The following is a 14,117-nucleotide window of genomic DNA, read 5'->3' as shown; positions in this document are numbered from 1 at the left end:
AAGTGAATTTTTAAATAATTGGGACACAGAAAAGTGCTGAGCTCAGGTAATAATTGAAATGGAAAATAAATAGAACAGTGTCTTAGTCATGCTAACTTGTCTTATTAGTAAAAAGTAACATCACTGTATATCATTATACTCTTTTACAATGTCAGGGATGCAGCCATTTCAGACTTAGGAGAAACAGTTTAGAACTGTGCCTTATATAAATCTACTTTTTTTTCTTCCATATTCTACATGTAATGGTTATGAGGAACTCTTCATAAATCCTTAGTTGGTTTTGTAAATACAATTTTCCTCAAAATTTTTTCCATGAAATTCTTATGTTCTGTGTGGTATCTTCATAATTTAGTGGAATACTTATTTGCTACTGAAGTGCCTAGCAACTTACCATTATATGTATCCTTAAGAAACCACTTTAATTAAGGCAGTTAAGAAACAGGTAAGTTACTACAGAAAAATCAGAATGTTGAGACTCCAAGAATAATACCCATCTTAATTAGGAGTACACAGAATGGGGAAAATGTGTGAAATATTCTGTTTCTGTTTTCAGCTGGACAGATTTGCCAGTATAAGAATTCCAGGGAGCAAAAAGGAAAGACCTGCTCTGCCACATATGAAGCAGTCACACTCTACAGATGGGTCATCTACACCTACTGATGTGGAAGATTTTGTTCCAAAACCCCTGTCAGAAAGAGAAATCATAGCGCTCTTTGAAAAAATGATGGTAGGTGTCTTATACTGACTTTTTTCACTGAAGAATGCCGGCATGCATTATGATCTTCACCTGAATTACTATTTTTGTTGTTCTCTGGACCATTTCCAAAGAAAATGAAGCCGTTTAATTTTTGACAAGATTTGTGTGCCTGCAATACTTAATATGGAAACGAAAGGCTTCTGATTATTAGAAGTGAGATTCTGCAACAGGTTTTGATGAGGAGAAAGAAGGGGAATCCTGCTTGCTTTTAAAATGACTTGAAACATGAAGGGGCTTTATGCCTTTGAATGCCACAGCAGGGTTTCGTTCCAATCTAATATTTGCACAAAAAAGACTTGGAATTCTTGCCCCTAAGTCAATGTTTTCTCTACAAGGTGCATGCAGTCTTAGTGTAGTTTCTTCTGTAGCTGTCATCATTGATCTGCTACAAACGAGTGGTCACTTGCCAGAAAGATCATGTGATGTTGGTACCACTTCAACTGGTGTTTTTTGTTTGGTTGTTTTTTTTTTTTGACACAGTTGATGATATTTTAGGGAATGGAAGATCAACTGTTTAAAAGTAAACAGCCTTTAGGGGAAAGAGTGAGATTGGAAAAGCAGAAATTCACAGAATTTCTTCACAGAAATTAATAATTACTTGTCTCCTGTGAAGCCCACATCAGCTACTATTGACTAGGTTGTGGAGTAAATTAAATGTAGTCTTAAAGGCGTGCTCTCATAGAATTTATAATTCCTAGTACTCTTTAGTGTTTAGTTTTGAAGGTATATTTGTACTACCGTTGAGAATTATGACTGAGAGAATAGTAATTTTTGTAATTTCGTTGTTGAAGTCAAGCTTTCTGGAGATACTTTTGCTGAAAAATATCAGTTGGTCAGTACTGAAGGGAACAGCTTCTAAAATCAGAAACCTCACTGAGTACATTATGCTACTTTTTGGGTTTTCTTGGATAAATATTGCTTAATTTTTCCCACATTGTGTGCACTAATGTCCTGTTGGTGGTTGAAATTATGAAAAAGTTTCATTTTTGCTCACGGAATTATGAAAGAATACATAATACCAGAGAGTCAAGGATGATTACTAGCTCCTTTCATTTGTGATTATTGCTGTTAGGAAGGTATTCATGTGAAATGATTGACTCATATTTTCCAAAGAGGTATCGCCTACCTACAGAATAACTTAAAATGATTTGAGGGGAAATAAAAGATTCGAGTTGAAACCTAAGCCACAGTTGACGTGCCTCCTTAAGCAGTTGAATACTTCTTATTTGTAAAATTCTATTGTTTTGGTGTTTCATATCATAGAATCATATCATAGAATGGCCTGGGTTGAATAGTACCACAATGATCATCTAGTTTGAAACCCCCTGCTATCTGCAGGGTTGCCAACCACCAGACCAGGCTGCCCAGAGCCACATCCAACCAACCTGGCCTTGAATACCTCCAGGGATGGGGCATTCACAACCTCATTGGCCAACCTGTTCCAGTGCATCACCACCCTCTGTGTGAAAAACTTCCTCCTAACATTTAACATAAACCTCCTCTGTCTTAGTTTTAAACCATTCCTCCTTGTCCTATCACTATCCACCCTCATAAACAGCCATTTTCCCTTCTGTTTATATGCTCCCTCCAAGTACTGGAAGGCCACAATGAGGTCTCCTTGGAGCCTTCTCCAAGCTAAACAATCCCTGTTTCCTCAACCTTTCCTTATAGGAGGGATGCTCCAGCCCTCCGATCATCTTAGTGGCCCTCCTCTGGGCTCATTCCAACAGTTCTGCGTCTTTCTTGTGCTGGGGGCCCCAGACCTGGATGCAGTACTCCAGATGGGGCCTCACAAGAACCAAGTAGAGTGGGACAATTACCTCCCTCTCCCTGCTGGCCACCCCTTTTTTAATGCAGCCCAGAACACAGTTGGCCTTCCAGGCTGCAAGCACACACTACTGGCTCATGTCCAGTTTCTTGTCCACCAAATCCTTCTCTGCAGGGCTGGTCTCCAGGAGATCTTCCCCCAGTACATATAAATACATAATTAAGTATAAGATTGCCCCAACCCCGTAGTTCCCCGGGTCTTCCTTTCTCCCTTTCTTAAAAATGGGAGTAACGTTTCCCTTTTTCCAGTCACCAGGGACTTCACCAGACAGCCATGATTTTCCAAATACGATGGGGAGCGGCTTGGCAACCACATCAGCTGTCTCATTCAGAACCCGAGGATGTTTCCTTTGTTTATATAAAAAAAAACAAACCAAAAAAAAGCAAGAGATGACTTCTTACTGCACACACAGACAGAATATAATATTTCCTATGAATGAACTTGCCCTTACATCTAGGATTATGCAATATGTTTTGTACTGATAAGTTTCTTAGTTTCTTGCCTTTTTTTTTTTTTTTACAGTATGGTTAGATGTTGGATATTTTCTGCAACAAAAGCAAGGCCTTTGTTTTCACTTCATTACTCAATAAGTTCAGGAGTTTTATTTCCAGAAAACTGAAAAGAGCAAGACTACTTTAAACAGAGGAATGTAATAGCTACAGGCAAACATGAAACTTTTTTTAATTTAATTTCTCCATCATATAGCATATAAGCACATTTCAATTTTATTGTGAAAGAAAATCTATGGTATTTTACAAGCAAGGTACTGAAGATGTGATAAGTTTCAGGAAAGGCTAAAAATGACCTAGGCATGTTTTTTTTTGTTTTATTTGCAAAATGCTTTACTGAATATTTTGGTTTCAGTGTTCTTAACATTCCTGTTTATGTAAGCTTTAAAAATACAGTTGAAATATTGAATAAAATCCAGCTAGCTCTATTAAATATACATGTAAAGTATATTTTTGTTTGAGGTTAGTATTGCTATACATCTGTATACCTGTGGAAAGAATTTTGAGGCACAAAATCCTGAAGACATTTATTGGAACTTGCAAGAAAAAAAAAATTGTCCGTTAATATCAAGATGGACTTTATTTTAGTTGTTAGAATATGGCTTGTCACGTGCACATCATAAAGGATATGCTGTCTGGTAATAAGAGTCTTCATAGATGTGTTGTTCAGCATTTAATAGATGGTAGTGAATTAAATTATACTATTGTATGAAATGAGAGATACCTGTACATGATAACAAGGAAAAGACTAGAGAGAACAGTAAGGTCAATCTGACAATTTTTTCTCCCTAATTTTTAGCCCAAGGCATAAAGATTTTCATGCACCTGTTTAGAATTTACAATTGTAGTAAAATTGTGGTACTTTACATGCTTTGAAATAATTTTTACTTATAAAAAAATTTTTGAAGAAGTAAATTGGAAAGAACTTCCTTATCAGTTTCTCATTTTAAATGCCTTTCACTTTGTCCCTAAATCCTTTTTTCCCAAACCATACATTAATGTCTGAACTCCCTGATGAATTTTAGAAGTCCTGTAGTCCTGTCTGATTATGTAATTTCCTGCTAAAAATCTTCCTGGCTAGCAAACAAACAAACAAACAAACAAACAAACAAAACCACCCTAAAAACTAAAAATTAAATATTTAGCCTTCCATCTTTAGTACTTTGATTTTTGACATCCTAAAGACTTCACCTTGTGTGGTTGATTGTTCTCATTCTCATCCTGAAAAAAAAGCTGCAGCTGCTTATGAAAGCTTTAATAAAGACAAGCAGCTTTAAATATATTTTCTGTTTTTATTTTTTTCCATAATGTTAAATACAGAAAACTTACCCCCACCTTGTTTTGTTCCCAGACATATGAAAGTCTTATACATTATCCCAACAGTGTTTTAAAAGCACACATTTTGGCTTGATTTTTTTTTTAAATTTTTTTGTGCAGCATTTTTGAATGAATTAGCCAAGTTGCCTATCATTAAGTAAATCATAGTGGTTTATTGTTTGCTATCACTATCAACAAAAATCTAGAAAATGTAGCATTTATTTTCAAGATAATGCCCCAACATTTGGTTTACTAAGAGGCAAAATGCAGTATTCAGCTATTGCACAAAGCAGTTGTCAATTTTTTTCATGGATTCTGGTAGTCAGGAGGGCAAACACAGTGCTGATCTGTTTCTTCCAGATCCAGACAAATACTAAAATAAAAGATTTAAGAATATTTGAGTTCTTCTCAAGGGAGTTCTTCTCATGTAAAATGGATAGGAACTGTAGTAATATGAAGAAAAATAGATGGATGAACTGTTGAGATTTACATAACTGACGTGTTATGTAAGTGTACGCTGTGACTATCAAAATGAAGAAAAAGGCATGTGTCAAGAGTATGTGTCCTTATGTACTGCTAGAATTTTGTTCTTGGCATAAGATGATAGTTTCTCTCTGAACTTTTTTGATCAAAGAAGTACAGCACTTTGAAGAATAGAACAGCTATGAGAAAAGATTGAAGTATGTGTGGCCTCCTTTCTTTCAGCTTGTTTAGACAAACTTGTTTTGCATTAATTTTTTGATATGGGAGGTAGCATGAATGCATGAGCTAGTTGCCACAGAGGCAAAAGACTGTGATATTACCATATTTTAAGTCAAAGAACTTTTTTCAGCATGCACCCTGTACTTGTTTGGCACTAGTGGTAAAAGCAAAGAAAAAAAAAGCTTATTTTACTAAGTGAGAAAACTTTCTCTAGTCCTTCAGGAAAGGAAATGATGACATTTCTGAGCAGAAAAAGAAAACAAAATCTACATGAAATTGCCCTAATTTTGCTGTGAAGCAATTCAGCTTAAAGGGTCTAGCATTTTCTGCAACTTCTTACAGCTCAGATTTGTAACAGCTAAATATTTCTAGAAATTGTGGTTGACCTTGTCCTGTTCCATATGAAAACTGGGGAAAGACAAGGAAGTTCAAGTTTCAGTGATCTTTAAATTTTGATGTTCAACTTGCTTTCTTAAAATTAAAAGAATAATTTGTTTGCTTTCTGTCACTGGTTCTTCAGTAGGTGAAATGAGCTTTGATATTGAGATTGTGAGACAATACCCCATCAGTGGGCAACGAGTTTCAGCTGAAAATAACTGCAGTAATTTGTCCTAAGTTTGTTTGACCATAATAATGCTAAATGTATACATAGCTGTGTGTATATATTGTTTCCAAATGCCATTTTAACCTACAGCATGAAAGGAAATCTCTGTTGTCACAAAATGTAGAACTGATCGTAACAGTCAGAGCATTCCTAGGCTTGGAACACTAGGAGTTCATGAGTCAGAACTGCCACTGAATAGCTGCTCTGTGGCTTTGAATGGGGTTCTGCATACAAAAATGCTGTTTTTGACTCTTGGGTTTATGTTTGCATGAAATGTGACAGTGGTTTTGATAGCAGTTGAAGGTGTTGTTTTAGTGATGAAGACATCAAGAATTTGGTCCTCGCCTTTTGTAGAAGTGAATATTATTCTGTGAACTACCCTTGGGAAAAAGGAGATTGCATTGCCCAGCTTTATATGTTTCAATATTTTAAGTGATTTTTGAGAAGAGGTTTTGCTACTTCTGTTTGTGATGCACTCGCTTATCCTGGCTCAGTTGCTTTTTTTTTTTTCAATTTGATTTGCTGAGGAAGGTAGATACACTTCTTTGTGATTTTTAATAACATCTAACTTAGCTATTTGTATAAGAACTTTCAGTTGCTTAGGTTCATGTTTTTGTGTCTTTACTTTTTATAATCAGTATTTTATGGTTAAACAACTATTGCTTGATGCCAAAACTTCTTTTATTTCTCTTTCCATTCTAGGAAGATATGAATTTAAATGAAGACAAGAAGATGCCGTTGAGAGAAAAGGATTTTAATACCAAAAAAGAAATGGTGATGCAATACATTAGCACTGCTTCAAAGTCTGTACGTACATTTTGATGAAATATATGAAAAATGACTTAACATTTACCTTCCTTACTACTAGAGAGGAAAAGTAATGTACGCATATTACTTTCTTTTGATTAACTTATTTCTCAGATAAAAACATTTTTAAGGGACATTATCTCATAAGTTTACAAGCTGCAATAAAAGATACCTAGTGCAGGGCCAAACTGAACGGATATTGTTTAAGATGAGCCTGTGAGAGCTACTAGTCCTTCTGTAGCATAAAAATTCTTTAGTACTGGAAGATTGGGAAGACAGTCAATTTTTCTTTTTTAGAGATATTTCACAGAAAATCAGGAAACTTCAGGCCACAGATACAACACCCCTGGTATTTCTTAGCCCAGAACAAATTACCTAGGTTTATACATTGTTGATACTCCAAGCCTCCACAGTCGTTCTAAGAGCTAAATTGTTTGATCTAAAAAGTGACTAATAGTAGAATATGGATGGCTGTGCAGAGTTGCTGCATCAGTGTATGTTACTGAAACCTCACCATATTGATGATAGTGTTAAGACTCCCTTTCTTGAGAGAGAAGATTTTGTGCTTGCTCTTGATTTCTAGCACTTACTGCTTGCAAAGAACTGAAGCCTGTAGCTGATGAATAGGTTTCATTGATCCTTTCAAATGTCATTTGCAATAAAGATTTTTTTTTTTGTTATCATCATGTATTTTTTGCTAGTGGAGCCTATAGCACTATGCACAGAGCAGCCATACAGGGTACTCTGTTGAAGAAGACAGGTCAGTTTTCCTCCTCCAGGATAGTGGTTTGTTCCAACACACTTTTGTTTTGCCCCAGCAATATTGCTTCCATTTTCCCCTCCCTGACTTCCCACCTGTCCTCCTTGGTGCTATCAGAGACCTCTGATGAATAATTCATGAAGAGAAACTCTTGTATTTACTGAACTATGTTACTACTGCTATATCTTTACTAGACATAGCATTCAGATTTCTGAGGAACTGGGAGGAGCTTTTCTGTGATGTATAAATTCAGCTGTTTGATACAGTAGTCCTGCAGATGAATATGATTTAGTGTTGGTGCTGTTGGGACTGGAAACTCATGGTCACCCACCATCCTCCTTGCAAACTCTTTGTTGCCAGCATGTTTTTAAGTGCCTCAAGTGTACTGGACGCACCAGCTGCCCTCTATATCTTAGGGGAATAGTGCACTTGCACGCTGTACTGCACTTAGCAAACTTTCAGTGTACCTTCACTCGAGGAAAGGGGTGTGAGTTCTTTTCAGATGAGCTGAAATGCTGAATATGTGCCTGAATGTTATGTATAACTGATCCCATCTCACGTCTCTGTTCCTATTAATGAGACACATACTAAGCTTGTACCAATCTTATGTTGGTACAAAGTATATTCACTTACAACCCTTCTACAGAGTCCTCACCAGGCTTCATTTAAAGCAGTTGTTATTATAAACACTACTGAAATGGAGAACAGGTCCCTACTGTAATAAATCACTGAATATGAAAGAGCCTTTAGTGATGAGTGGATTCTACTGTAACTGAAGCTTCATCATTGGCTTCAGTATCAGGATTTCTCTTTCTTGGAAGTGCAGAACACTTTTCCAATGTTTACAAAGAATGGCTCTATTACTGGTATATCTAGAGATCACACTGGTTTTGGCAGATCTATATATATTCAGTTGCTTATTTATGTATAGAATACTGTAACCTACCTCCTCACATATATGACATGTTTAGAATGAATCCATCGCTTCAGGACCAAGGAATGTACTTCTGAGTAACTTAAGTTCTGCAGACAGGCATAGTTCGATACTCCTTAATTTGTTTCCTTTTTACTTAGAGAGTTCTTCAACAGGTAGCTAAACAAAAGCTTCTGTACATGTTCGTAAACATGCTGTCATCATCTGCCTTTATTAATGTTTTAAGAAGCTCCTTGTAGAAGAATTTTTGAGCATGTAAAGCCTCTTTGTCTGGGGAACTTACTAAAAAATTTGGACAATAATATAATTTACATGCTTGAATAATTCTTCTGAAGCACTTCAGAATATTCTGCTATTGTGTATTTGTTTTCTTGTAATGTACAGTGTTTAGATGAAGCCTGATTTCTTCCTTTAAAATATCAGCTGAGAGGTATGTATCACATACTGCTTCAAACCATAAAGGTTTGAAAATCTTAAGTGAAATTTTTGTTTCCTGTGGTATCATGTCTTATTTATCAGGAAGCATTCAGAATCAGAGAATCATAGAATGGGATTGAAAGGGACCCCAAGGATTATCAAGTTCCAACCCCTCTGCCATAGTCACGGCCACCAGCCTCCAGAAGAGGGAACATAGTTGTATTAAAAGGCTACCTCATCTACCAAAGTAAATTTCACTTCTCTGTATGTGAAACATACACAGACTGGATTTTTAAAGTGAGTTTTCTTCGTAAGATTTCATTTTTGTTGTTCAGCTTACTCCCTTGTAATGTTGTAACTGAATTAATTAATGCTGACTTCATACTGCATCTGCTCACAGACCAGTTGTTCTTCAGTTGAGCAATTAAATTTTGAGAGGCACTGATGCCTCAAGATATTTCCTGTTTCTCGGTTAATTCAAGCATTTTGAACTTAAGCAGCTTTTCCCATGCAGAAATATAGCTAATATAATCAGTTTCACAATTGATACCAGCTACAGTTCTCATTTTACTTGAGCAGTGGCAGATGCATCATATTCTTATTAAGTAGCAGAACTGTGTTATAACTGTGAATAATAAGTGGTACTTGGTACTGTGGATATGTTGTGCACACACTCATACAGTTCATTGGCGTCATCTGCACAAGATAATGTTCAGGTGGGGAAGTGAATGTGAAACAGTGTCTGAATGTTGATGCAGGTCTCCATCGCTTATGATGGTGTCTTTGGATGGGTCAGATGAGACTTCCTGAGTTGTCATTCTAATAAACTTTTGTTGTCTGGCTGGGTTCATTTTCCCTGCGACCTCTCTACATGTTGCCATTACTTTCAAAACACCTTCTAATTATCTTAACTGTATTATCTTAACTCAACTCCATATGACTTTCCTACTTGACCATTTCTGCATTCAAAGAAGGCTGTTTTACCAACTATTTATAAGTATCTTAGCTGTATCCAGCTTGGTCAGTTTTACAGCAAGAACTGCTGGGATATGTCAATGGAAATGACAAGTTCTCCACCCAGGATATTAATCCATATGCTTAGGCATACAAGTAGTGCTTATCAATTAGTCTGTGCACAGCAGGAGCTGCCAGGAGAGTTTCTGGGACTTTTTGAAATTCCCACGTGTAGGAGAACTTCTGTAACATTTAGTTAAATGTTTTGTTGTGACGGCTGCTAGGATTTCAGTTGGTCATCTTGTCTCTAGCCACTCCATTATCTCATCCATGCAGAGAATAGCTGAGGAGATCCAGAACTGCACAGGGAACTGAATGCATGCATTTGCACACAGCTGCACCCCTGACCCACTGTTACACCAGAGATGTGACTTAGATTACCTACGCATGTCACAGCTGTAACTCAAATTCCATAGACTCAGGAGTATGTACTGTCTTGTCTTAAAATGTTTGGGCATTTATTGTACCAGGATGGATGTGTTCAGTATGCACGCTGTTGAATAATAAAACAGCAATCCTTGTCACTGATCCCCCTTAGGCATTTAATTTGTAGAGTTTTATACAACATTCTTTTACCTTTCATATTCTATCAAATCTGTTATGTGCTTCTTAATGTTATGAGTTTTTTTAATTTGTTTTTTGAGATCTTTTACATTTGGCTTAGAGATTCTCTTCAGTTATTTCCTCATCTCTGTGGAGCTCTAACACAGCCATACTTATAGGGAAGCTCAGCTGCTTGCCTGATGGAAATGTAAGTTACTATCTTGTTGAAGAGGATGATTTTGGAAGCACTTCAGTTTTAGATCCAGGGCTTGAAAAGATTTTCATGGAATATTCTTGCCAATTAGATGTATTTTTAAGAAGGTGGTGTGTTGTTCCTAACATTACCGGTGTATACTGGTGGTAACTCTTGGATCCAGAAAGTATCTGAATAGGTGTTGTGTGAAAAAGACGAAGTAGTTGGCAGAAAATGAATCTCCCTGCATTCCAGCTTGTTCTCAGCTATCCTTGGGGCCAGGGACAGCTGAGCTTAGATCCTGAGTGATGTTCAGTTTGATGCTGTAAGTCTGGTCGTGTTCACTATCACAGTAAAAAATTCACAAATAATGCATTGCCCAAGTTGTCCGGTTGTGTTCAAATGAGCTCTCATGACCACCTTTAAGGAATTTGGCTAGGCCCACTAAGAACTCCTGTGGCTGGATTGAGTAGGTCAGTTCAACTCCCTTGACTATCTGGTGATGCTCTTCCACTGTGGTCAACTGAGTTCCCATCAAGAGCTCTGCAAGTCAGATTCTGACTGTTTGGACTCCAGCATATGTCAGTGCACCTGGGAAGTAATAATCGCTTGCATTTCCTGCTGAGGCACTCCATGAGATCCTTCTCTGCATGTTTCTGCTGCCTGTTGAGATCCACCTGAATGTCAGTGAGCCATCTAATCTGTCAGCCACTCTTACTAATTTTTAATCTCATCTCTTTCAGAATTTTTTTTTTTTGTGCTTTGCTTCCAGGAACAGGAAAGAATAACTTTCAGCACTTAAACTCTTGACTTAAGCCCAATCGGCCTCACAGTATAACCAATATAATAATAAAGTATTATTAAATAACTCTCTTTAATGCTGTATCATAACTATACCTCAGCTCCCAGCAAAATAAGTCTTTCCATTGGGTCAACCCAAATATAGGTTGCATGCCTCATCCCCATCTGCCCTGAAAAAAAAAGTGTGAAGGAGTGAAGACTATTAAGAGTATAGTGAATGCTTCTTAGGTTTTTAATTTTAACTGCAAATTCTATGGCTGCTTTTGTTGAGGGTGACTGTTGTTTTGTTTAAAACACTGGATATTCTGTGTCCTCCCAAAAGGTCATTAATATTTTGAATTTACTTTAAGCAACATTTCTCATTTAATGATTTAATGATGCGTTGAGGCAATTGTCTTTTAGCTTATGTTGCTTAAAATAGGAAATACAGGAAATATTTTGTCTATATAAAACTGCTTTTATAGCACTGCATTAGCTTGTCATAGCATTTTCTTTTCAGTGCCCTCATGTCTCCATTTGCCTCCCCACCCACCAAAAAAGACCAGAATCCAAAAAGCAAAATTTGGGTAAAATTCTTATTTTAAAATGTCATGTTATTGCATCAGCAGTCATGTTTGTATTGGGCTGGGATTTATCTTTCAGAACTTAAGTTGCTGCTTAAAGTGTTCAAGTCCTTCCTTTTTTTTTACTTTGTTTGTTTGTTTGTTTGTTGTTTGTTGTTTATTTTCCTGAGGTGTTTACTTCATCCCTTAGAACCAAGGTAGTCTTTTTTTTCTATAGTTCCAGCCTCATACTGTTGTGCTGCCAGGATCTTGAAGAAAAAAGTGTTTTACAGCATGTTACTGCAGTGATATCCTGAATACTCTTCAGATGCACTGGTTATTCAGTCTATATTCCCATAAGAATGCCATGACCTACCTGGATGCCTGTCCTGTGATCATCTCAGATTTTTTTTTTTTTTTTGTATTGAATATTAAAAATTAAAATGTTTGCAAATGCACAGAATTAATTTGTTACAAAAACACTATTTCACCAAGTGTGCATGATGCATTTTTATGTTTGCTGTCTGCTACTTTTGACTACCAATCATAAACTTAATCACGAATTGGCAAAAATGTAATCAGCATTCAACATAAACAGTGTATGGACAACAAATAGTTGCAGACTTAGGTCTAAAATATAATGTTTTCCCACATTTTATGGATCAAAACCAAAGTTTAGTCATCAATGGTTTATTCAAGTGCTGTACATGCCAAATAAAAAATGAATTTGTTTTCTGTTTTTCAGGGAAGTCTCAAGAACAGTCGAAAGATTTCACCACAAGAATTTATCCAGGAATTAAAATCCGGATCAACAGATGAAAGACTAGTGACTTGCTTAGAATCACTTCGTGTGTCCTTAACTAGTAATCCTGTCAGGTAATGCAGAATTTGAACATCATTAACAAATAGTGCAAAGATTGATCACATTCTTATTTCTTCATGGATTAAAATGAATGGATCTCTAGATGTGCACATTTCAAGGTTTTCCACTTAATGAATGTGTATGTTTTAATGAATGATTATATCTTTTTTTTTTTTTTTTTCCTGCATTGATTATATACCTTCTGCAAATATTGTTTTCGTAAAGCATATTTTTAATTAACAGAGAAGATAAGAATCAAGTGATAGTGAATAGTTTTATCCTGGTACTTTAAAACAAAACAATAACAAAGGAAACAAACTGAAATTACAGCTTATGGCTCTAAGGAAAGAATCTCTAGAGCAAAATATATCCTCTGATCTTGATCACTGTTCTTGAGGTGAATAAATGGGGACACAAATATCTCATAGTTACAAACAGTTCATGAAAAGTGATTTGGTGATCTATTTATTCTCCTTTCATATAGTAGTTGCAAGAAACTTAGATAATTCCATTAAGAGAACTTTTTAAAAATGCACTGAGAATGGAACACTGACAGCTACCTTGGTATTTTATCAGGCTGACAAAAAGCTGTGTTGCCTCCAGGTATAGGGCAAGTAATTTGTTATTCTGTTGTGGAAGCAAAGGAAAGGACAATAATAACACAATGGTATCTTACACACTGAATCATTCCCAGCCTCTTCAACTGCTGGGCATGTGATAAAGTGTCTGCGTACAATTTCACCTAATACAAAATATGGTAAGAAACATCAAGTAGGATCATCTTTAGATCAGATATAGCCAGTTATTCTCAAAATACTTGATCAGTGTTTGCCTGATCTGTTTCAGAACAAACCATCCTGGCTGAGAAAATCTATTTTAAAGTATTTATACATTTACATGAAAAACTTATATAAGCATCTGATCCTAGTGTATAATTTAAATAAGTCCACTATAGTTCTGTGTCTAGCAAATAGAAAGAACATTGTAATCCTCTCCTGCAATGAGAATGGAAATATTTTGTCTTTCAAAAGAGCTTCTGCATCTTACCTTGTATTATTTGCAGTAGAATGACTTATTATTTGTCACTGATGAGGTCCCACTATTATAGGTGTATCTGAAAATTCTGATTACTCTTCAAATGTAATATAAATAATAATAATAAAGTATTATGACAACAAATAAATTTTACTCCCAGATACATAATTTTTTACCCACTGCATTCAATAGTGTGTAAATAATAGAATCATTGAGGTTGGGAAACCAAGGTCATCTAGTCCAGTCACTGCCCCATCTTTACCATACTCATTATATCTTACCCCTAAGTAGCACATCTACCCTTTTCTTGAAAATTTCTGGGGAACATGACTCCACTACTTCCCTGTGCAACTTGTCCAATGCATTATCACTCTTCCCGAGAAGAAGTTTTTCTAATAGCTAACCTGAACCTCTCCTTGTGCAATGTGAGCCCATTACTACTTGTCCTATCACTAGTTATTTGGGTGAGGAGACCAATCGTAGTCTCACTAT

General features: G+C 36.2%; 1 protein-coding gene across 1 annotated transcript in view; it reads left to right on the top strand.

Moving 5' to 3' along the window:
- DIAPH3 (diaphanous related formin 3) overlaps positions 1-14,117 on the top strand; it is a 229,452-nt gene that overhangs the window by 22,805 nt on the left and 192,530 nt on the right. The window contains exons 3-5 of the mRNA XM_042867343.1: positions 554-727; positions 6,420-6,524; positions 12,474-12,604. Coding sequence (XP_042723277.1) covers positions 554-727; positions 6,420-6,524; positions 12,474-12,604 — 410 coding nt within the window. The remainder of the gene's footprint in view (positions 1-553; positions 728-6,419; positions 6,525-12,473; positions 12,605-14,117) is intronic.

This window comes from Lagopus leucura, unplaced genomic scaffold (assembly GCF_019238085.1).
Source record: "Lagopus leucura isolate 7727_CA_CO unplaced genomic scaffold, USGS_WTPT01 Super-Scaffold_100001, whole genome shotgun sequence".
NCBI classification, from domain to species: Eukaryota; Metazoa; Chordata; class Aves; order Galliformes; family Phasianidae; genus Lagopus; species Lagopus leucura.
This window is presented reverse-complemented; position numbering and strand designations above follow the sequence as displayed.